The following is a 24,405-nucleotide window of genomic DNA, read 5'->3' as shown; positions in this document are numbered from 1 at the left end:
ATAGCCAATATAGGCCTCAACTACCTTCTGTGGCAGAGAATTCCACAGATTCACCACTCTCTGTGTGAAAAATGTTTTTCTCATCTTGGTCCTAAAAGACCCTTATCCTTAAACTGTGACCCCTTGTTCTCGACTTCCCCAACATCGGAAACAATCTTCTAACTCGCTTAAATCCATCCAGTGACTTGGCCTCCGCTGCCCTCTGTGGCAGGGAACTCCACAAATTCACAACTCTCTGGGTGAAAATGTTTTTTCTCACCTCAGTCTTGAATGACCTCCCCTTTATTCTTATTGAAACATAAGATTGTTTCGGGTTTGGACACGCTGGAGGCAGGAAACATGTTCCCCATGTTGGGGGAGTCCAGAACCAGGGGCCACACGCAGTTTAAGAATAAGGGGGAAGCCATTTAGAACGGAGACGAGGAAACACTTTTTCACACAGAGAGTTGTGAGTCTGTGGAATTCTCTGCCTCAGAGGGCGGTGGAGGCCGGTTCTCTGGATACTTTCAAGAGAGAGCTAGATAGGGCTCTTAAAGATAGTGGAGTCAGGGGGATATGGGGAGAAGGCAGGAACGGGGTACTGATTGGGGATGATCAGCCATGGTCATATTGAATGGCAGTGCTGGCTCGAAGGGCCGAATGGCCTCCTCCTGCACCTGTTGACAATTGTCTACAGTCTACAGTAGGGGATTCAAAAGTCTCTTGCCCAGAGTAGGTGAATCGAGGACAGAGGCCGAATGGCCTATTCCTGCACCTAATGTCTATTGTCTATTGTCTTGGTATAAATGTGAATTGTCCCTAGTGTGTGTGTGTGTAGGATGATGTTAGTGCGCGGGGATCGCTGGTCAGTGCGGACTCGGTGGGTCGAAGGGCCTGATCACGCGCTGTATCTCTAAGACGAAGGAACTTTCCCCTTTGTGGCTGGGCAGCAGATGCTACTGGTAATGTTCAGGGCCAGATTAAGACCTTTAGAGGCCCTGTGCTCTGAAAAGACTATGGTGCCTCTATATATACGTGATTCAAAATAAAAACATTACTGTTTTAAGCCGTAAAATAAAAATGTTATCTTTCGAAATGAAATAAAACTTAGAGTAAGATATATTTACAGGAGACGCTACAGCTCCAGGATTACATTGCATTAAAAAAATGTGACATTAGAATGAGAATACAAAGATGACCGTGAATCCATTAAAGAAACAGTCATCCAACATACTAGAATGTTGCCTGGGTTTCAACAACTAAGTTACAGAGAAAGGTTGAATAAGTTAGGGCTTTATTCTCTGGAGCACAGAAGGTTAAGGGGGGACTTGATGGAGGTCTTTAAAATGATGAGAGGGATAGACAGAGTTGACGTGGACAAGCTTTTCCCTTTGAGAATAGGGAAGATTCAAACAAGAGGACATGACTTCAGAATTAAGGGACAGAAGTTTAGGGGTAACATGAGGGGGAATTTCTTTACTCAGAGAGTGGTAGCGGTGTGGAATGAGCTTCCAGTGGAAGTGGTGGAGGCAGGTTCGTTGGTATCATTTAAAAATAAATTGGATAGGCATATGGATGAGAAGGGAATGGAGGGTTATGGTATGAGTGCAGGCAGGTGGGACTAAGGGAAAAAAAGTTGTGTCGGCATGGACTTGTAGGGCCGAGATGGCCTGTTTCCGTGCTGTAATTGTTATATGGTTATTCAGTATTACCACATGAGAATTGGATACCAATGAACATGTAAGTAGGTATGTTTATTGGCCAAGTATTCACATACAAGGAATTTGCCTTGGTGCTCTGCCCACAAGTAACAACATGACATACCGTGACAGTTACGAATGACTCAGAAAACACTAAACATTATTAGTAACTATTAAAACATTATTATTAGCTATCACTATAGCATATTCCATTTTTCATCTTTCTATATGCGTTTCACTATATGCATATTATGTCTCGTCTACGTAGTGCAGGGGTTGGCAACCTGCGGCCCACGGGCCAAATCCGGCCCTCAACCCGAAATCACCCGGCGGATTTCCTTTCAATTAGTTTCCTCGACCTGGGTGCTGCAGCCAGTCCTGGGGCTCACAGGCCACCTGGGAACTGCAGAAAACTAATTGAAAAACACATGAAAACTATGTATTGTTAGTACATATTATTACTAATTTATGTATTATCAGTACGTAGACAAAAATGGTGGAGAAACTCAGCGGGTGAGGCAGTGTCAATGGAGCGAAGGAATAGGCGACGTTTCGGGTCGAGGCCCTTCTTCAGACTGATGTGGGGGAGGGGGAGGGGGGCGGGAGAAAGAAAGGAAGAGGCGGAGACAGTGTGGGCTGTGGGGGAGCTGGGGAGGGGAGGGGAAGGAGGGAGAAAGCAGGGACTACCTGAAATTGGAGACGTCAATGTTCATACCGCTGGGGTGTTTTGGTCTCCAAATCTGAGGAAGGACATTATTGCCATAGATGGAGTGCAGAGAAGGTTCACCAGGCTGATTCCTGGGATGTCAGGACTGTCTTATGAAGAAAGACTGGATAGACTTGGTTTATACTCTCTAGAATTTAGGAGATTGAGAGGGGATCTTATAGAAACTTACAAAATTCTTAAGGGGTTGGACAGGCTAGATGCAGGAAGATTGTTCCCGATGTTGGGGAAGTCCAGGACAAGGGGTCACAGCGTAAGGATAAGGGGGTAATCCTTTAAAACCGAGATGAGAAGAACTTTTTTCACACAGAGAGTGGTGAATCTCTGGAACTCTCTGCCGCAGAGGGTAGTCAAGGCCAGTTCATTGGCTATATTTAAGAGGGAGTTAGATGTGGCCCTTGTGGCTAAAGGGATCAGAGGGTATGGAGAGAAGGCAGGTACGGGATACTGAGTTGGATGATCAGCCATGATCATATTGAATGGCGGTGCAGGCTCGAAGGGCCAAATAGCCTACTCCTGCACCTAATTTCTATGTTTCTATGTAAACTACCCAAGTGAAATATGAGGCGCTGCTCCTCCTCCAATTTACGGTGGGACTCACTCTGGCCATGGAGGAGACCCAGGACAGAAAGGTCGGATTGGGAATGGGAGGGGGAGTTGAAGGGCTGAGCCACCGGGAGATCGGGTTGGTTATTGCGAACTGTGCGGAATAGTTTCAATTTTTTGTGCTTTATATATGAAGCATAAATGGAAATTATGGCATAAAAATGTATATATTTTTAACACATTTTATTTATTTATTTATTGACCCCAAACATTTTTCATTTTTACCCACTTTGGCGTAATTTACCCCCCCGTTCCCTGCCCTCCTGTTTTATATAATGAACGTTGAGCCAATACTCAAGATACTTTCAAGAGAGAGCTAGATAGGGCTGTTAAAGATAGCGGAGTCAGGGGATATGGGGGAGAAGGCAGGAACGGGGTACTGATTGGGGATGATCAGCCATGATCACATTGAATGGCAGTGCTGGCTCGAAGGGCCGAATTGGGGGGGGATTGAGGGGGGATCTTATGGAAACTTGCTTTCTGCATGAATACTTTCCTAATCTGAGGAAAGACATTCTTGCCGTAGAGGGAGTACAGAGAAGGTTCACCAGACTGATTCCTGGGATGTCAGGACTTTCATATGAAGAAAGACTGGATAGACTGGGCTTGTACTCGCTAGAATTTAGAGGATTGAGGGGGGATCTTATAGAAACGTACAAAATTCTTAAGGGGTTGGACAGGCTAGATGCAGGAAGATTGTTCCCGATGTTGGGGAAGTCCAGAACAAGGGGTCACAGTTTAAGGATAAGGGGGAAATCTTTTAGGACCGAGATGAGGAAAACATTTTTCACACAGAGAGTGGTGAATCTCTGGAATTCTCTGCCGCAGAAGGTAGTTGAGGCCACAGTTTATTGGCTATATTTAAGAGGGAGTTAGATGTGGCCCTTGTGGCTAAAAGGATCAGGGGGTATGGAGAGAAGGCAGGTACAGGATACTGAGTTGGATGATCAGCCATGATCATATTGAATGGCGGTGCAGGCTCGAAGGGCCGAATGGCCTACTCCTGCACCTATTTTCTATGTTTCTATGTTTCTATGTCCGTCATATTCCAAATCCACATTTTAATAGTTGGTATGGTTGTATTTTTCCAAAATTTAAGTATCAATTTCTTTCCAATTATTAACCCATAATTAAAGAATACTTTTTGGTCTTTGTTTAAATTGATATATTCTACTATTATTCCAAATATAATCCATTCCGTTTTAGGTTCTATTCTTGACTTGAAAAGCTTTGTAAATATATCAAATATATCGCTCCAAAATGTATTAAACTTTGTACATCCTACAAATGAATGTGTTATATTAGCGTTCTGAAACAAACATTTATCGCATCTGGGAGAGACGTTTGGGTAGGATTTATTCAACTGCGTTTTTGAATAATATAGTCTGTGTAATAATTTAAATTGTTTTAAATTATGTCTTGCATTAATGGAACAATTATGTGTGTTCATCAGATACTTTTCCCATCTATCTTTCGGGATCTTTAGCATTAGTTCATGTTCCCAATCTTCTCTTAGTACCTCTGTTGAGGGTAATTCTCTATTTAATATACTATTATAAAAATATGATGTTAGTTTTTGTGAATCAGCCTTAATATTTATTGCTTCTTCTAAAGGGTCTAAAAATATAGTTTGAAATTATGTGTTTATTTCTTCATAAAGTCACATATTGTATTGTATATCTTTATTGTCATTTCCTGAGTATTCACATACCCAGAGGAAACAAAAAAACGTTGCTCAACCAGTGTCCATTCAGTGTGCATGAAAAATAAATAGAAATAAAAATACATATATCATGAACAAATTTAACACTCTACTAAACATTCAACAGGCGTTCCGATCGGCAGCGGCACGACAGTGGCTCTGCTGCAGTGTGTCCAGGTTGATGGTTGGTGCGCGATACTTTGGCAGGGGGCAAAGTCCGTTTATCAGTCTTATAGCCTGCGGGAAGAAGCTGAGTAGCATCCTGCTGGTTTTGCAGCTAATGCTCCTGTACCTCTTCCCAGATGGCAGGGTGGAGAATATGTGATGCGATGGGTGGTAGGGGTCTTTGATGATGGAGATGGCTCTGCTGATACATCTCTTCCTGTATATGTCCAGCAGGACAAGGAGTGGAGCACCAATAATCCTGCTGGCGGTCTTCACTATCCTGTCCAGTTGGTGCCGTTCGTACGCCTGATTATATATTTAAATATCTGTATATATTTAAAATATTGATTATCCTTCAGTTTAAATTTTGATTTTAATTGTTGAAATGATAACAATTTGCCCAATTGATACATATCTCCTACTTTCCTAATCCCCAGTCTATCCCATTGTTTGTATGTTTTGTCGACAAGAGATGGCCATTTTGATCTTACTTGGGGCCAAACTCGTGCGTGGTCAAAAGCAGTGACCTCTCCCCCATGCTTCTTCAAACTAAACTAAAAACTACTAGCAAGTCTACAATGGACAATAGACAATAGGTGCAGGAGTAGGCCATTCGGCCCTTCGAGCCAGCACCGCTCGTGTGATGTGATCATGCAATCAGTACCCCGTTCCTGCCTTCTCCCCATATCCCCTGACTCCGCTATCTATAAAAACCCTCTCTAGCTCTCTCTTGAAAGCATGGCTGATTCTTCCCATATCCCCCTGACTCCGCTATCTATAAGAACCCTCTCTAGCCCTCTCTTGAAAGCATCCAGAGAACCGGCCTCCACCTCCCTCTGAGGCAGAGGATTCCACAGACTCACAACTATCTGTGAGAAAAAAGTGTTTCCTCGTCTCCGTTCTAAATGGCTTACCCGTTATTCTTAAACTGTTGCAGCTGGCAACCCGTCTACCACCAGCGGGCAGATGGATGTTGCTTGACAAGTACTGAACATGTCCTAAACCGAGGTCACTCCCTGGACCGTGTGGGGCCGTTGCCAGATTCTAATTGTGTTGTGTGCCCAAGATTAAAATATATCATTAACCTCTTCAATACCATAATAATATTAATAGTCATATATATTATTATTATTATTATTATTATTACTCTTGTATATGTGTGTAGTTTTTCTTTTCATTTATAGGGGGAACTTTTTGTGGCCCTTGGTTCAGCTGCACATTTGTAGATGTGGTGAATGGCGGTGCAGGCTCGAAGGGCCGAATGGCCTACTCCTGCACCTATTTTCTATGTTTCTATGTACCACTGTCCATGGTGAATCTGGCACTGAATAAAGCTCTCTGTGGTTCCTCTTGATGCCCTCGGCATGTGCTTCTTTCACTTCATGGTTCATCCAGGGCTGGTAATGTTGCTTTGGCAGACTTTTTAAATTAATTTTTCTATCAAAAAATAATTTATTTAATTACAACACGATACAAAAAAAAACAAAAAAAAACAAAACCGTGGAGACATCCCCATCACCATGTCACAAAATCATCAGACAACTATGTTACAAATATTCTAATAACGACTTCATAGCAAAAGGATTTGAGTATAGGAGCAGGGAGGTTCTACTGCAGTTGTGCAGGGTCTTGGTGAGACCACACCTGGAGTATTGCGTACAGTTTTGGTCTCCTAATCTGAGGAAAGACACTCTTGCCATGAGGGAGTGCAGAGAAGGTTCACCAGACTGATTCCTGGGATGTCGGGACTTTCATATGAAGAAAGACTGGATAGACTTGGCTTATACTCTCTAGAATTTAGAAGATTGAGGGGGGATCGTATAGAAACGTACAAAATTCTTAAGGTGTTGGACAGGCTAGATGCAGGAAGATTGTTCCCGATGTTGGGGAAGTCCAGAACAAGGGGTCATAGTTTAAGGATAAAGGGGAAATCTTTTAGGACCGAGATGAGGAAAACCTTTTTCACACAGAGAGTGGTGAATTTGTGGAATTCTCTGCCACAGAGGGTAGTTGAGGCCACAGTTCATTGGCTATATTTAAGAGGGAGTTAGATGTGGCCCTTGTGGCTAAAGGGATCAGGGGGTATGGAGAGAAGGCAGGTACGGGATACTGAGTTGGATGATCAGCCATGATCATATTGAATGGCGGTGCAGGCTCGAAGGGCCGAATGGCCTACGCCTGCACGTATTGTCTATGTTTCTATGTTTCTATGTCCGTCATATTCCAAATCCACATTTTAATAGTTGGTATGGTTGTATTTTTCCAAAATTTAAGTATCAATTTCTTTCCAATTATTAACCCATAATTAAAGAATACTTTTTGGTCTTTGTTTAAATTGATATTTTCTACTATTATTCCAAATATAATCCATTCCGTTTTAGGTTCTATTCTTGACTTGAAGAGCTTTGTAAATATATCAAATATATCGCTCCAAAATGTATTCAACTTTGTACATCGTACAAATGATGTTTCTATGTTTCTATGTTTCTACTGTACAACCCTGGTAAAGGGGCAAGTGTCCGGCTCGGGCAAAGCCCTTTTCCGCCTGGCGCCGTGACTGGCGGGTGGCCAGCTATGAGACACTCTGGGGTGTTCTACACAATATAACTTCAACTCAGGGCCTGAACTTGGAGAACTGAACTTTCTCGTGTTTTCCCTTCCTCCAGAGCGAGCTGAGATCGGCACGTATAGCGAGGGATTGGGCCCGGCCAACCTGCGCTGGGGTTAAAGACGGACAGAGATACGTCCTACGCCCGGGGTCTGGTGAGAGCGTGCGGCGTGAGTCTTCAAACTGGCGTGGGCATCAAGCAAGTGAGTGCACGCACCGGGTGTAGTCATCCATTTACTTTCGAGATACAGCGCGGAAACAGGCCCTTCGGCCCACCGAGTCCGCGCCGACCAGCGATCCCCGCACACTAAAGGGCCTGTCCCACTTGGCGATTTTTTCGGCGACTGCCGGCATCATTGACTGATGTATCAGGTCACCGAAAAATTTGCAGCGTGATCACGTATATTGACACGCGCCGTTTCTGCAAGTGTCGCAACATTTTTTTTGTCGCCGCTGGATTTTGAAATGTTCAAAATCTTTTGGCGACCCTGAGCTTAGGCCGGCAGCCAAGTAGGACAGTCCCTTGACACTACCCTACACACACTAGCGAACAATGTTAAAATGTACACCTACAAACCCGCACGTCTTTGGAGTGTGGGAGGAGACCGAAGATCTCGGAGGAAACACACGGGGATAACGTACAAACTCCGCACAGACAGCACCCGTGGTCAGGATTGAACCCGGGTCTCCGGCGCTGTGAGCCCTGTAAGGCAGCAACTCAACCGCTGCGCCACCTAACCTCTTAGGTCAAAGTCAAGAGTGTTTTATTGTTATATGTCCCAAAACAGACCCATTAAGTATGGTTTACAGATATGTAAATGTAGTACTCCAGAATAAACAACAAAAAAAAGAAGTTATATAGGTTATATAGACGTTGGGAGGCCATGGAGAGTGGTGAATCTCTGGAACTCTCTGCCACAGAGGGTAGTTGAGGCCAGTTCATTGGCTATATTTAAGAGGGAGTTAGATGTGGCCCTTGTGGCTAAGGGGATCAGGGGGTATGGAGAGAAGGCAGGTACGAGATACTGAGTTCGATGATCAGCCACGATCATATTGAATGGCGGTGCAGGCTCGAAGGGCCGAATGGCCTACTCCTGCACCTAATTTCTATGTTTCTATGTTTCTATGTTGCAGACGTTGGTGAGGCCTTATTTAGAGTATTGTGTTCAGTTCTGACCACCATGTTATAGGAAAGATGTTGTCAAGCTCGGAAGTGGGTGCAGAGAAGATTTACGAGGATGTTGCCAGGACTAGAGGGTGTGAGCTACAGGGAGAGGTTGAGCAGGCTGGGTCTCTATTCCATGGAGCGCAGGAGGATGAGGGGGAGATCTTATAGAGGTGTATAAAATCATGAGAGGAATAGATCGGGTAGATGCACAGAGTCTCTTGCCCAGAGTAGGGGAAATCGAGTACCAGAGGACATGGATTAAAGGAGAAGGGGAAAAGATTTAATAGGAATCTGAGGGGTAACTTTTCCACACAGAGGGTGGTGGGTGTATGGAACGAGCTGCCAGAGGAGGTAGTTGAGGCTGGGACTATCCCAATGTTTTAGACAGGTACATGAATAGGACAGGTTTGGAGGGATCTGGGCCAAACGCGGGCAGGTGGGACTAGTGTAGCTGGGACATGTTGGCCGGTGTGGACAAGTTGGACCGAGGGGACTGTTTCCATGCTGTAGGACTCTGTCGCGATTCATCAGGAGATGTTGGGGCAGGTAACCTGAGATTTGGTCCTAGAGGGAACAGTTGAGGGAGCTGATTGTCACAGAGGAAATAAACAGGCCCTTCGGCCCATCATGTTTCTGGCGGCTGTCGAGTGCCCAAGAACGAGCGGCAGAGAGGTGTGACCGTTTAGCGATTGGATTCCAAAGCTCCTAGAGAATGGAGCGGCTGGGCTTGTACACTCTGGAGTTTAGAAGGATGAGAGGGAATCTCATTGAAACATATAAGATTGTTAAGGGTTTGGACACACTAGAGGCAGGAAACATGTTCCCGATGTTGGGGGAGTCCAGAACCAGGGGCCACACACACAGTTTAAGAATAAGGAGTAAGCCATTTAGAACAGAGACGAGGAAGCACTTTTTCTCACAGAGAGTTGTCCAAAGCAAACGTTGTCTGCGGAGGGCGCTCAGCATCGCCAAGGACTGCTCCCACCCCAACCATGGACTGTTTACCCTCCTACCATCCGGGAGGCGCTACAGGTCTCTCCGTTGCCGAACCAGCAGGTCGAGGAACAGCTTCTTCCCGGCGGCTGTCACTCTACTCAACAACGTACCTCGGTGACTGCCAATCACCACCCCCCGCACCCCCCCCCCCCCCCCCCCCCCCCCCCCCCCCCCACACTAGGGACACTTATTATTATTTATTCAAATCGTTTGCTATGTCGCTCTTCCAGGGAGATGCTAAATGCATTTCGTTGTCTCTGTACTGTACACTGACAATGACAATTAAAATTGAATCTGAATCTGAATCTGAGTTGTGAGTCTGTGGAATTCTCTGCCTCACAGAGGGCGGTGGAGGCCGGTTCTCTGGATGCTTTCAACAGAGAGCTAGATAGGGCTCTTAAAGAAAGCGGAGTCAGGGGATATGGGGGGAGAAGGCAGGAACGGGGTACTGATTTGGGATGATCAACCAACGATCCCCACACACTAACACCACCCAACACACACTAGGGCCAATTTACATTTACTCCAAGCCAATTAACCTACAAAAATTGACATGTGGGAGGAAACCGAAGATCTCGGAGAAAACCCGCACAGGTCACAAACTCCGTACAGACAGCGCCTGTAGTCGGGATCGAACCCGGGTCTATGGCGCTGTGAGGCAGCAACTCTGTACACTGTGAGGGCCATGAAGCGAGCAGGCAAGACCATCTCTGACCCCTCTCACCCTGGCCACAAACTCTTTGAATCACTTCCCTCTGGAAGGCGACTCCGGACTGTCAAAGCTGCCACAGCCAGACATAAAAACAGTTTTTATCCACGAGTAGTTGCTCTACTCAACAGCCAAAAATCTGTAGCCTCCTTTTGATCTGGTATTTTACTGGTTCACATGCTTGATCAATGGTGTTTTATGTTGTTACTTGTGGGCGGAGCACCAAGGCAACTTCCTTGTATGTGAATACTTGGACAATAAACTTATTGTAAGTAAGACCAGTAGTAAGGAAGGCAAATTCAATGCTAGCATTTATATCAAGAGGACTGGAATACAAGAACAGGGATGTATTGCTGAGGCTCTATAAGGCGCTGGTCAGGCTGCATTTGGATTATTGTGAGCAAATCTGGGCCCCATATCTGAGGAAGGACGTGCCGGCTCTGGAGAGGGTCCAGAGGAGGTTTACAAGAACCATCCCAGGAGTGATTGGGTTAACCTGCGATGAGCGTTTGTTGACACTGGGCCTGTACTCGCTGGAGTTTAGAAGGATGAGGGGGAGGGGGCCTCATTGAAACTTACAGAATAGTGAAAGGCCTGGATAGAGTGGATGTGGAGAGGATGTTGCCACTAGTGGGAGAGTCTAGGACCAGAGGGCACAGCCTCAGAATTAAAGGATGCTCTTTTAGAAAGGAGGTCAGTAGGAACTTCTTTAGTCAGAGGGTGGTGAATCTGTGGAACTCATTGCCAGTGGAGGCCAAGTCAGTGGATATTTTTTACGGCAGAGATAGACAAATTCTTGATTAGAACGGGTGTCAAGGGTTATGGGGAGAAGGCAGGAAAATGAGATTGGGAGGCAGAGATCAGCCATGATTGAATGGCAGAGTAGACTCGACGGGCCGAATGGCCTTAATTCTACTACTACAACCGGTGGACTTGCGAAGTGTAATCATGCTATCTTGTGTTTTCAGTGCCCCTGGCCTTGAATGGAGGCTGCCCTCTGACCTTTGACCGGCCGGCCGCTGCCAAGGTAACGCAGGAGCCATGACCTCCACACTTCAAGCCTTGCACTTTAAACTCTTGACCCAGGCCACGGGTCAGAGCACCATCCGTGCGTGCGATCGGGAGATCGACCGCCAGTATGACATCGTGCCCTCCGTGGTCTGCTCCATGTGCTGCCTGTTTGGCCTCATCTACTGCTTCTTTGGTGAGTGGGCTTGAGTTACTGGGGCTGTCCCACTTTGGCCACTTTCTAGGAGACTGCAGGAGACTATGCGGCCATGTGGTATTCGCGGGTGATTGCTGTGCTCGTGGTCGTGAGGAGATCCCGCATCCTGGGAACTAGAATGCAGGAACTTCACTGGAGTTTAGAAGGATGAGGGGAAGGTTTCTTATAGAAACATACACAATTATAAAAGGACTGGACAAGCTAGATGCAGGAAAAATGTTCCCAATGTTGGGCGAGTCCAGAACCAGGGGCCACAGTCTTAGAATAAAGGGGAGGTCATTTAAGACTGAGGTGAGAAAAAACCTTTTCATCCAGAGAGTTGTGAATTTGTGGAATTCCCTGCCACAGAGGGCAGTGGAGGCCAAGTCACTGGATGGATTTAAGAGAGAGTTAGATAGAGCTCTAGGGGCTATTGGAGTCAAGGGATATGGGGAGAAGGCAGGCACGGGTTATTGATTGGGGACGATCAGCCATGGTCACGATGAACGGCGGTGCTGGCTCGAAGGGCCGAATGGCCTCCTCCTGCACCTATTTTCTATGGTTCTATGTAACTAGCTGGAAAAATTAGCAACGACCAGAATGAAGCTGCCATGGAGAGTAGCGAGACTTCTCGAGTCACGGGTGGATCGCCAGGTTCTCGTGGGTTGTAGCCGGTGCTGACTGGTGAATTTCATTGGCTCATTGGGAGAAAAAAACCGTAAGCAGTAGTTTTCAGAACCAAGGATAACCGACTGGCAGTGTTAAATTAGCCGAGCTTCACAGCCGTGTATATCTGGCTTCTTAAAAGTTGTCTCCACTCCTTCTCCCCCATCCTATCTCCCCCTTCTCCCCCTCCTTTTAAGGGACTTACCGTACACTGTGCGTTTGGTGTCTTAATGCTAAATGCATTTCGTTGTCTCTGTACTGTACACTGACAATGACAATTAAAATTGAATCTGAATCTGAATCTAATGACAGCACCAACCTTCCTGTTCATCGCGGTGCGTGTATGTATCACATTGGCTTTGCACCGTTGGAATTTCAGTCTGACAGCGAGCCCTCCCCCCGCTTGCCCCGTCCCCCGACTGCATAATGTGTGTGTGTGTGTGCGTGCGTGCGTTCCACTCTGACAGTCGCCATTCCAGTTGCCGGTTTGTCAGGCGACTGCGGGCAACTTAACAGTCACCGGCAGTAGCCTGAAAAATCACCTAAGTGGGACAGGCCCCGTCAGGGCTACAGCAATGAAAGGTTCATAGAGTCAATAGAGTGATTCCGACCAATATCTCCCTGCTACACTAGTCCCACCTGCCCGCGCGTTTGGCTCTCATCCATCCCAACCTGTTCTATCCATGCAGCTGTCTAACTGTTTCTTAAACATAGAAACATAGAAATTAGGTGCAGGAGTAGGCCATTCGGCCCTTCGAGCCTGCACCGCCATTCAATATGATCATGGCTGATCATCCAACTCAGTATCCCGTACCTGCCTTCTCTCCATACCCTCTGATCCCCTTAGCCACAAGGGCCACATCTAACTCCCTCTTAAATATAGCCAATGAACTGTGGCCTCGACTACCCTCTGCGGCAGAGAGTTCCAGAGATTCACCACTCTCTGTGTGAAAAAAGTTCTTCTCATCTCGGTTTTAAAGGATTTCCCCCTTATCCTTAAGCTGTGACCCCTTGTCCTGGACTTCCCCAACATTGGGAGCAATCTTCCTGCATCTAGCCTGTCCAACCCCTTAAGAATTTTGTAAGTTTCTATAAGATCCCCTCTCAATCTCCTAAATTCTAGAGTATAAACCAAGTCTATCCAGTCTTTCTTCATAAGACAGTCCTGCCATCCCAGGAATCAGTCTGGTGAACCTTCTCTGCACTCCCTCTATGGCAATAATGTCCTTCCTCAGATTTGGAGACCAAATCTGCACGCAATACTCCAGGTGTGGTCACACCAATAATATAAACGTTGCGATTTAGGACTGAGATGAGGGAAAACCTTTTTCACCCAGAGAGTTGTGAATCTGTGGAGTTCTCTGCCACAGAAGGCCAGTGGAGGCCAGTTCACTGGATGTTTTCAAGAGAGAGTTAGATTTAGCTCTTAGGGCTAAGGGCATCAAGGGAAATTGGGGGATTAAGCAGGAACGGGGTACTGATTTTAGTGATCACCCGTGATCACATTGAAAGTCGGTGCTGTGCTCGAAAGGCCAAATGGCCTACTCCTGCTCCTATATGTCCCAACCTCAACTACCTCTTCTGGCAGCTTGTTCCATACACCCACCACCCTCTGTATGAAAAAGTTACCCCTCAGATTCATGTTAAATCTTTTCCCCCTCACCTTAAACATATATCCTCTGGTCCTTGATTCCCCTACTCTGTGCGAGAGACTCCCTTACTCTGTGCATCAACCCGATCTATTCCTCTCGTGATTTTGTATAGACACCTCTATAAGATCACCCCTCATCCTCCTGCGCTCCATGGAATAGAGACCCAGCCTGCTCAACCTCTCCCTGTAGCTCACACCCCCTAGTCCTGGCAACATCCTCGTAAATCCTCTCTGTGCCCTTTGCAGTTTGACAACGTCTTTCCTGTAACACGGTGCCCAGAGCTGAACACAAGACTGTAAATGCGATCTCACCAACGTCTTGTACACCTGCAGCATGACCTCCCAACTTCTATATTCAATATCTGGCTGATGAAGGCCAAATATTAACTATGCAACTGAAGGTGCAACTCCAGAGCAAATAAAATCATGGGAGACCCCTTCCACCCCTGCAACTGACTGTTCCAGCTGCTACGGTCAGGCAAACGCCTCCGTTGCCATGCGGTGAGAACGGAGAGGTTGAGAAGGAGTTTCTTCCCAGAGGCAATTCGGACTGTAAACGCCTATCTCACCAGGGACTAACTCTACTGAACGTTTTTTCCTTCCATTATTTATTATGTAAAAGAATATGTGTGTTATGATTGTGTTTATAATTTGTTTGGTTGTTTTGTTGTTTGTCTTTTGCACAAAGGTCCGCGAGCATTGCCACTTTCATTTCACTGCACATCTCGTATGTGTATGTGACAAATAAACTTGACTTGACTTGAAGTGCCAAAAGCCTTTTTGACCACCCTATCTATCTGCGACTCGACCTTCAAGGAACCATGCACCTGTACTCCTAGATCCCTCTGCTCTACAACATCGCCCAGAGCCCTACCATTCATTGTGTAGGTCCTGCCCTTGTTAGACTTCCCAAAATACAACACCTCACATTTCTCTGTATTAAATTCCATCAACCATTCTTCCGTCCACCTGGCCAATCGATCCAGATCCAGATCCTGCTGCAATCGTTGACAACCATCTTCACTATCTGCAAAACCACCCACTTTTATATCATCTGCCTCCTAATCTCATTTTCCTGTCTTCTCGCCTTCTCCCCATAACCCTTGACACCTGTACTAATCAAGAATTATCTCTGCCCTAAAAATATCCACTGACTTGGCCTCCACATCCCTCTGTGACAATGAGTTCCACAGATTAACTACCCTCTGACTAAAGAAGTTCCTCCTCACCTCCTTTCTAAAAGAGCACCCTTTAATGGAAACATGGGAAACATCCTTTCCACATGGCCTTCATAATAAGAGTTGAGTATAGGAGCAAAGAGGTCCTTCTGCAGTTGTACAGGGTCCTAGTGAGACCACACCTGGAGTATTGTGTGCCGTTTTGGTCTCCTAATTTGAGGAAGGACATTCTTGCTATTGAGGGAGTGCAGCGTAGGTTCACCAGGTTAATTCTCGGGATGGTGGGACTGTCATATGCTGAGAGAATGGAGCGGCTTTGTACAATCTGGAGTTTAGAAGGATGAGATGGGATCTTATTGAAACATATAAGGTTATTAAGGGTTTGGACACGCTAGAGGCAGGAAACATGTTCCCGATGTTGGGGGAGTCCAGAACCAGGGGCCACACAGTTTAAGAATAAGGAGCAACCCATTTAGAACGGAGACGAGAAAACACTTTTTCACACAGAGAGTTGTGAGTCTGTGGAATTCTCTGTCTTAGAGGGCGGTGGAGGTCTTTTCTCTGGATACTTTCAAGTGAGAGCTAGATAGGGCTCTTAAAGATAGCGGAGTCGGGTGATAAGGGGAGAAGGCGGGAACGGGGTACTGATTGGGGATGATCAGCCATGATCACCTTGAATGGTGGTGCTGGCTCAAAGGGCCGAATGGCCTACTCCTGCACCTACTGTCTATTGTCCATTGAATGGCAGTGCTAGCTCGAAGGGCCAAATGGCCTACTCCTGCACCTACTGTCTATTGTCCATTGAATGGCAGTGCTGGGTCGAAGGGCCGAATGGCCTACTCATGCACATATTGTCTATTGTCATAGAAACATAGAAAATAGGTGCAGGAGTAGGCCATTCGGCCCTTCGAGCCTGCACCGCCATTCAATATGATAATCCAACTCAGTATCCTGTACCCGCCTTCTCTCCATACCCCCTGATCCCTTTAGCCACAAGGGCCACATCTTACTCCCTCTTAAATATAGCCAACGAACTGTGGCCTCAACTCCCTTCTGTGGCAGAGAATTCCACAGATTCACCACTCGTTGTGTGAAAAATGTTTTCCTCATCTCGGTCCTAAAAGATTTCCCCCTTATCCTTAAACTGTGTGTGGCCCCTTGTTCTGGACTTCCCCAACATGGGGAACAATCTTCCTGCATCTAGCCTGTCCAACCCCTTAAGAATTTTGTAAGTTTCTATAAGATCCCCCGTCAATCTTCTAAATTCTAGCGAGTATAGAAACATAGAAACATAGAAATTAGGTGCAGGAGTAGGCCATTCGGCCCTTCGAGCCTGCACCGCCATTCAATATGATCATGGCTGATCATTCAACTCAGTATCCTGTACCTGCCTTCTCTCCATACCCCCTGATCCCCTTAGCCACAAGGGCCACATCTAACTCCCTCTTAAATATAGCCAACGAACTGTGGCCTCAACTACCTCTGTGGCAGAGAATTCCACAGATTCACCACTCGTTGTGTGAAAAATGTTTTTCTCATCTCTGTCCTAAAAGATTTCCCCCTTATCCTTAAACTGTGTGTGTGTGGCCCCTTGTCCTGGACTTCCCCAACATCGGGAACAATCTTCCTGCATCTAGCCTGTCCAACCCCTTAAGAATTTTGTAAGTTTCTATAAGATCCCCCCCCAATCTTCTAAATTCTAGCGAGTACAACACTGTGTGTTGTGGCGAGTCTAAACACTGAGCGTTGTCTCTCTCTCTCTTTGCCCCAGGCTACCGCTGCTTCAAGGCCATCATGTTCCTCACGGGCCTGATGTTTGGCTCCATTGTCATCTTTATGCTGTGCTACAAGGAGAGGGTGCTGGACACTCAGCTGAGCATGGAGGCCAGCGTTGGAATCGGACTGGGCATCGGCATCCTCTGCGGCCTGGTCACCATGCTGGTGCGGAGCGTGGGCCTGTTCATGGTGGGCCTGCTGCTGGGCCTGCTGGTGGCCGTGTCCACCCTGCTGGTCCTGGAGCAGTTCTACCACCCCCGCACCATGTGGGTGCCCATCGGGCTGCTGCTGGGCGCCGGAATGTTCTTCGCCGTGCTCACCCTGCAGTGGCAGCGCTTCTTCACCGTCCTCTCCACCGCCGTCTTCGGCGCGGCCGTCATCACCGTCACCGTGGACTACTTCGTCGAGATCTTCCTGCTGGTGCAGTACGTCTACGAGCGGATCAAGGTGTCTCCCGTGCAACCCATGTGCTGGTACAGCTGGGTCATCCTGGGCATCTGGCCTGTGCTCACCGCCCTCGGAGTGCTGGTGCAGTTCAAGATCACGGCCGAAGGCTACTCGCACACAGAAGGTAGTATTCAGTATTTCAGTATTCAGTGGGTGCAGCAGCATCTATGGAGCGAAGGAAACATAGAAATTAGGTGCAGGAGTAGAGGCCATTCGGCCCTTCGAGACTGCACCGCCATTCAATATGATCATGGCTGATCATCCAACTCAGTATCCCGTACCTGCCTTCTCTCCATACCCCCTGATCCCCTTAGCCACAAGGGCCACATCTAACTCCCTCTTAAATATAGCCAATGAACTGTGGCCTCAACTACCCTCTGTGGCAGAGAGTTCCAGAGATTCACCACTCTCTGTGTGAAAAAAGTTCTTCTCATCTCGGTTTTAAAGGATTTACCCCTTATCCTTAAGCTGTGACCCCTTGTCCTGGACTTCCCCAACATCGGGAGCAATCTTCCTGCATCTAGCCTGTCCCACCCCTTAAGAATATCGTGAGTTTCTATAAGATCCCCTCTCAATCTCCTAAATTCTAGAGAGTATAAACCAAGTATATCCAGTCTTTCTTCATAAGACCGTCCTGACATCCCAGGACTGAAGAAGTCTGAAGAAGGGTTTCGGCCCGAAACGTCGCCTATTTCCTTCGCTCCATAGATGCTGCTGCACCCACTGAGTTTCTCCAGCATTTCTGTGTACCATCGATTTTCCAGCATCTGCAGTTCCTTCTTAAACACTTTCAGTATTCAGTATTTACTTTAATGTAACTTTAACTGAGTATTTACATGCACAGATGAAACGGAAAAAAATGTTTCTCAATCAGTTACCATCAGTGCGGTTAATAAAAACAGAATACATATAGCTTTAAAAAAAATTTAAATTACCACATCTAAAAACAGGCCTAAAAATTAAAATAAAAACAGGTAGGCCCCGTTGCCCCCGGTAACCGGCCTAGTCACTCCGCCTCAGCCTGGCTTGCTTGGCAGCAACGAACGCAGGGCGGCACGGGGGCACAGCGGTAGAGTTGCTGCCTCATAACGTCGGAGACCCGGGTTCGATCCTGACCTAATGTGGAATTTGTACGTTCTCCGATCCTGAATACAGGCGCTGTCTGTACGGAATTTGTACGTTCTTCCTGGGACCACGTGGGTTTTCCCCGGGTGCTCCAGTTTCCACCCACATCCCAAAGACGTGCAGGTTAATTGGCTTGTAACTAGCGTGTACAGAATCATCGCTGGTCGGTGTGGGCCGAATGGCCTGATTCCGCGCTGTATCTAAACTAAATTAAATTGAACTAAACAAAACAAAACTAAAACTCATGTTCAAAATCATGAGAGGAATAGATCAGGTAGACAAACAGAGTCTCTTGCCCAGAATAGGGGAATCGAGGACCAGACAACATAGGTTCAAGGTGAGGGGGGGGGAGGGGGATGATTTAATAGGAAAATTATGAGGATTCTGATTGAGTCTGAAGAAGGGTCTCGACCCGAAACATCACCAATTCCTTCGCTCCATAGATGCTGCCTCACCCGCTGAGTTTCTCCAACATTTTTATCTACCTTCGATTTTTCCAGCATCTGCAGTTCCTTCTTACACATAGGGATCAGAGGGGTAACTTTTTCACACAAAGGGTTGTGGGTGCGTGGAATGAGCTGCCGGAGGAGGTAATTGAATCAGGAGGTCTGGCAATGTTTAAGAAACATTTCGACAGGTAAATGGATAGGACAGGTTTAGAGGGATGTTGGGCCAAATGTAGATGGGGCATGTTGACCAGTGTGGGCAAGTTGGGCAGAAGGGTCGATTTCCACACTGGCAAAAACAGGAAAGCAGACTATTATCTAAACGGTGGCCGACTAGGAAAGAGGAGATGCAGGAGACCTGGGTGTCATGGTACACCAGTCATTGAAAGTAGCATGCAGGTGCAGCACCAGTGAAGAAAGCGATCATGGCTGCTTTCATAGCAAAGGATTTGAGTATAGGAGCAGGGAGGTTCTACCTGTACCTTGAGACCACACCTGGATATTGCGTACAGTTTTGGATCCAAATCCTTATTACCATAGAGGGAGTGCAGAGAAGGTTCACCGGACTGATCCTGGGATGTCAGGACTGTCTTATGAAGAAAGACTGGATAGGCTTGGTTTATACTCTCTAGAATTTAGGAGATTGAGAGGGGATCTTATAGAAACTTACAAAATTCTTAAGGGGTTGGACAGGCTAGATGCAGGAGATTGTTCCCGATGTTGGGGAAGTCCAGGACAAGGGGTCACAGTTCAAGGATAAGGGGGAAATCTTTTAGGACCGAGATGAGGAAAAAAAAATTCACACAGAGTGGTGAATCTCTGGAACTCTCTGCCGCAGAGGGTAGGCGAGGCCAGTTCATTGGCTATATTTAAGAGGGAGTTAGATGCGGCCCTTGTGGCTAAGGGGATCAGAGGGTATGGAGAGAAGGCAGGTACGGGATACTGAGTTGAATGATCAGCCATGATCATATTGAACGGCGGTGCAGGCTCGAAGGGCCGAATGGCCTACTCCTGCACCTATTTTCTATGTTTCTATGTTTCTAATGTGTCCATACACAATGATATAAATATATACACACATGAATAAATAAAATGATAAAGTGCAAATAACAGATAATTGGTTATTAATAATCAGAGTTTTGTCCGAGCCAGGTTTAATAGCCTGATGGCTGTAGGGAAGTAGCTATTCCTGAACCTGGTTGTTGCAGTCTTCAGGCTCCTGTACCTTCTACCTGAAGGAGCGGGGAGATGAGTGTGTGGCCAGGATGGTGTGGGTTCTTGATGATACTGCCAGCCTTTTTGAGGCAGCAACTGCGATAAATCCCCTCGATGGTAGGGAGGTCAGAGCCGATGATGGACTGGGCAGTGGTCACTACTTTTTGTAGTCTTTTCCTTTCCAGGGCGCTCAAGTTGCCGAACCAAGCCACGATGCAACCGGTCAGCATGACTCCAGGACCATGACTATAAACAAAACCAAACTATTCTGTGTAAAAGGCATTCATCCTATGCATTCATCCTATCCATTCCTCCTGTAATGCAGGTGACAATAATAAACCGATATCTATACCAGGGTGAAGATTGTTTACAGTGTAGTTTATTGTCCCGTGTACCGAGGTACAGTGAAAAGCTTTTGTTGCGTGCTAACCAGTCAGCAGAAAGAGAACACATGATTACAATCGAGCCATTAACAGTGTACAGATACATGATAAGGGAATAACGTTTAGTGCCAAGTAAAGCCAGCAAAGTCCGATCAAGGATAGTTCCAATGAGGTAGATAGTGGTTTAAGAAGGAACTGCAGAGGCTGGAAAATCGAAGGTAGACAAAAGTGTTGGAGAAACTCAGCGGGTGCAGCAGCATCGATGGAGCGAAGGAAATAGGTATCTTTTCGGGCCGAAACCCTTCTTCAGTAGATAGTAGCTCAGGACTGCTCTCTGGGAAACTTTAGTTTAGAGATACAGCGCGGAAACAGGCCCTTCGGCCCATCGGGTCCGCGCCGACCAGCGATCACCGCACACTAACACGATCCTACACACAGCAGGGACAATGTTTACATTTACCAAGCCAAGTGTGGGAGGAAACCAAAGATCTCGGAGAAAGCCCATGCAGGTCACGGGGAGAACGTGCAAACTCCGTACAGACAGCGCCCGTAGTCGGGATGGAACCCCGGTCTCCCAACGCTGCCTCCGCTGTAAGGCGGGAACTCTACCGCTGCGCCATCGTGGTTGTGGTTTGATGGTCCAGTTGCCCCAGAGTCTAACTCACACTCTCTCCTCCTTTCTCCCGACGCCCGTCCTTGCAGTGATCATCAGCAGGAGGCGACGGCGAGTGCAGCTGATGCGCATTCGGCAACGGGAGGCGAAGAGGAAACAACGGAGGCAGCGGCGTTCCTACCAGGAGCAGGCCTACAGGAGGAAGCCCAACCCTGTGAGACGCTACGATGGAGATGTCCTCTCTCCGGTCAGTTTCCCCTCAATAGACAATCGGTGCAGGAGTAGAGGCCATTCGGCCCTTCGAGCCAGCACCGCCATTCAATGTGTTCATGGCTGATCATCATGGGGCTTGTACACTCTGTGGAGTTTAGAAGGATGAGAGGGGATCTCATTGAAACATATAAGATTGTTAAGGGTTTGGACACGCTAGAGGCAGGAAACATGTTCCCGATGTTGGGGGAGTCCAGAACCAGGGGCCACACACACACAGTTTAAGAATAAGGAGTAAGCCATTTAGAACGGAGACGAGGAAACACTTTTTCTCACAGAGAGTTGTGAGCCTGTGGAATTCTCTGCCTCAGAGGGCGGTGGAGGCCGGTTCTCTGGATACTTTCAAGAGAGAGCTGGATAGGGCTCTTAAAGATAGCGGAGTCAGTGGGTATGGAGAGAAGGCAGGTACGGGATACTGAGTTGGATGATCAGCCATGATCATATTGAATGACGGTGCAGGCTCGAAGGGCCGAATGGCCTACTCCTGCACCTAATTTCTATGTTTCTATGATATGGGGAGAAGGCAGGAACAGGGTACTGATTGGGCATGATCAGCCATGATCACATTGAATGACGGTGCTGGCTAGAAGGGCCGAATGGCCTCCTCCTGCACCTATTGTTTATTGCCTATTGTGGATATTTTTGATGGCAGAGATAGATAGATTGTTGGTTAGTACGGGCGTTATTTGGGGTTACGGGGAGAATGGTGTTAGGAGGGAAATGTAGATCAGCCATGATTGAATGGCGGAGTAGACTTGATGGGCCGAATGGCCTGATTCTGCTGCTATCACTTATGACCTCCCCTCCTTGATGCCTCTTCTCTCTCTCTCCCTCCATCGCACAGAGCTACATCCAGAGTTTCCGAGACCGCCAGGCCGGCTGCTCCCCCAGCGGTGCCCAGACCATGGTGGACGTCGACTACGATTGTGGCTCCACCGTGCCCCTCACCTCCTCCGCTCCGGCGGTCCGCGTGTGAGGCCGCGGGCAGAGGCGGCTGGAGTTGACCAGCGGGCGCGGCCCCCCGGGGAAGAGGGCGGAGGAAACCCAGCGACTGTCTCGAGGACCTTCCCCCCCCCCTCCCCGCGGACTGATATTCGCCTGAACTGAATATTCGCCTCGCCCCTTGTCCCGTCCCAACCCCCAACCCAAGGGTCAACGGGATCTGGGATGGTCCATCCCTCTGCTCTCTGTCCTCCCGTTCCCCTCAACCTGCACCTGATGCAGGAGACTTTGGCCGGCATGACCTGCTCGCTGCCACACAAGGGGCAGGTTAAACCCCTGAAGGACGAGCGACGAGGGCCGAACTCCCACCGAGGGAGTCGGGGAGAGAGTTGGCGAGGGACAGGGAGAGAGAGGTGCCACGGACATTCATTCTCGCACCTTCTCGACCTCAACCCGCCATCTCCTCAAACGACCCACCCAAACAGCTTCCATCGCGGAAGATGTTACGACCGCCGTCAAGGCTGCGTTGGGACGACGGAGTTCCGCGCCTTCGGTCATCTTCTTTGCGTTGGCTGAAGGATGCTTCGCCCAGCCGGTGAACCCATCTCCAATGCCCCATGGAGGGGACATCTTGAAGAGACTGCATTGCTGGGACCAATATTTCCGGGACCAATATTCTGCATGTTACTGGGCTGTGCGCGTGTGTGTGCGCGTGTGTGCGTGCGGGTGCACCTGCACGCCGGTGGGTGCGTCTTGTCACATAGAAACTGCTGAATGTATCTGCGTTTTAGTGCCGGCACTGGTCTTGTACAGGGCCCTCCCCGGGGGGGACCCAACCCGACCCCAAACCCAAAACCCTGACCCTTAACGGAAACCCCAGTCCAACCCCAGGAACAATCGTCACCACTCTAGGGCCGCCCGAAACCCAAACTAGGAACCAATTCGTGCGAGGACAAGTGTGAAGTGTACGGAGATCGCTGGTCGGCACAGCCTCTGGTTGGGCCAAAGGGCCTGGTTCCGCGCTGTGCCTCGAAACTAAACTCTGAAACTCCTAACCCAAATCCGACCTTCAACCAGAACCCTAACGAGAATCTGAGAACCCGAACACAAACCAAATGAAACTCAATCCATCATCCCCTCTCTAGAACCCTCCAGTACCCGATCTTAGACAATAGGTGCAGGAGTAGGCCATTCGGCCCTTCGAGCCAGCACTGCCATTCAATGTGATCACGGCTGATCATCCCCAATCAGTACCCCGTTCCTGCCTTCTCCCCATATCCCCTGACTCCACTATTTTTAAGAGCCCTATCTAGCTCTCTCTTGAAAGCATCCAGGGAACCCACCTCCACCGCCCTCTGAGGCAGAGAATTCCACAGACTCACCACTCTCTGTGAGAAAAAGTGTTTCCTCGTCTCCGTTCTGAATGGCTTACTCCTTATTCTTAAACTGTGTGGCCCCTGGTTCTGGACTTCCCCCCAACATCGGGAACATGTTTCCTGCCTCTAGCGTGTCCAAGCCCTTAACAACCTTAGGAACCCAATGTATACATTAGTAGCTGAATCAGAAACATAGACCTCCCAGCCAGAAACACAGACCTCCCAACCAGAAACACAGACCTCCCAACCAGAAACATAGACCTCCCAACCAGAAACACAGACCTCCCAACCAGAAACACAGACCTCCCAGCCAGAAACACAGACCTCCCAACCAGAAACACAGACCTCCCAACCAGAAACAGACCTCCCAACCAGAAACACAGACCTCCCAACCAGAAACACAGACCTCCCAACCAGAAACATAGACCTCCCAACCAGAAACACAGACCTCCCAACCAGAAACATAGACCTCCCAACCAGAAACACAGACCTCCCAACCAGAAACACAGACCTCCCAACCAGAAACATAGACCTCCCAACCAGAAACATAGACCTCCCAGCCAGAAACATAGACCTCCCAGCCAGAAACACAGACCTCCCAGCCAGAAACACAGACCTCCCAACCAGAAACACAGACCTCCCAACCAGAAACACAGACCTCCCAACCAGAAACATAGACCTCCCAACCAGAAACACAGACCTCCCAACCAGAAACACAGACCTCCCAACCAGAAACAAACCTCCCAACCAGAAACA

The 24,405-nt window shown here is 47.8% G+C and overlaps 1 protein-coding gene and 1 pseudogene across 1 annotated transcript; both read left to right on the top strand.

The window, feature by feature from the left end:
- Nucleotides 1-7,710, top strand: part of LOC129693991 (keratin-associated protein 5-1-like) — a 25,328-nt pseudogene extending 17,618 nt beyond the window's left edge.
- On the top strand, nucleotides 7,427-24,405 carry LOC129693992 (transmembrane protein 198-B-like). Its single transcript, XM_055630715.1, has 5 exons — nucleotides 7,427-7,687; nucleotides 11,326-11,561; nucleotides 16,828-17,403; nucleotides 21,151-21,308; nucleotides 22,176-24,405. The coding sequence occupies exons 2-5, from the start codon at nucleotides 11,399-11,401 to the stop codon at nucleotides 22,305-22,307; spliced, it is 1,029 nt and encodes a 342-aa protein (XP_055486690.1). The 5' UTR covers nucleotides 7,427-7,687; nucleotides 11,326-11,398; the 3' UTR covers nucleotides 22,308-24,405.

This window comes from Leucoraja erinacea, unplaced genomic scaffold, assembly GCF_028641065.1.
Source record: "Leucoraja erinacea ecotype New England unplaced genomic scaffold, Leri_hhj_1 Leri_518S, whole genome shotgun sequence".
Lineage (NCBI taxonomy): Eukaryota > Metazoa > Chordata > Chondrichthyes > Rajiformes > Rajidae > Leucoraja > Leucoraja erinaceus.
The sequence above is the reverse complement of the archived record's forward strand: the minus strand, read 5'-3'. Positions and strand labels throughout refer to the sequence as shown.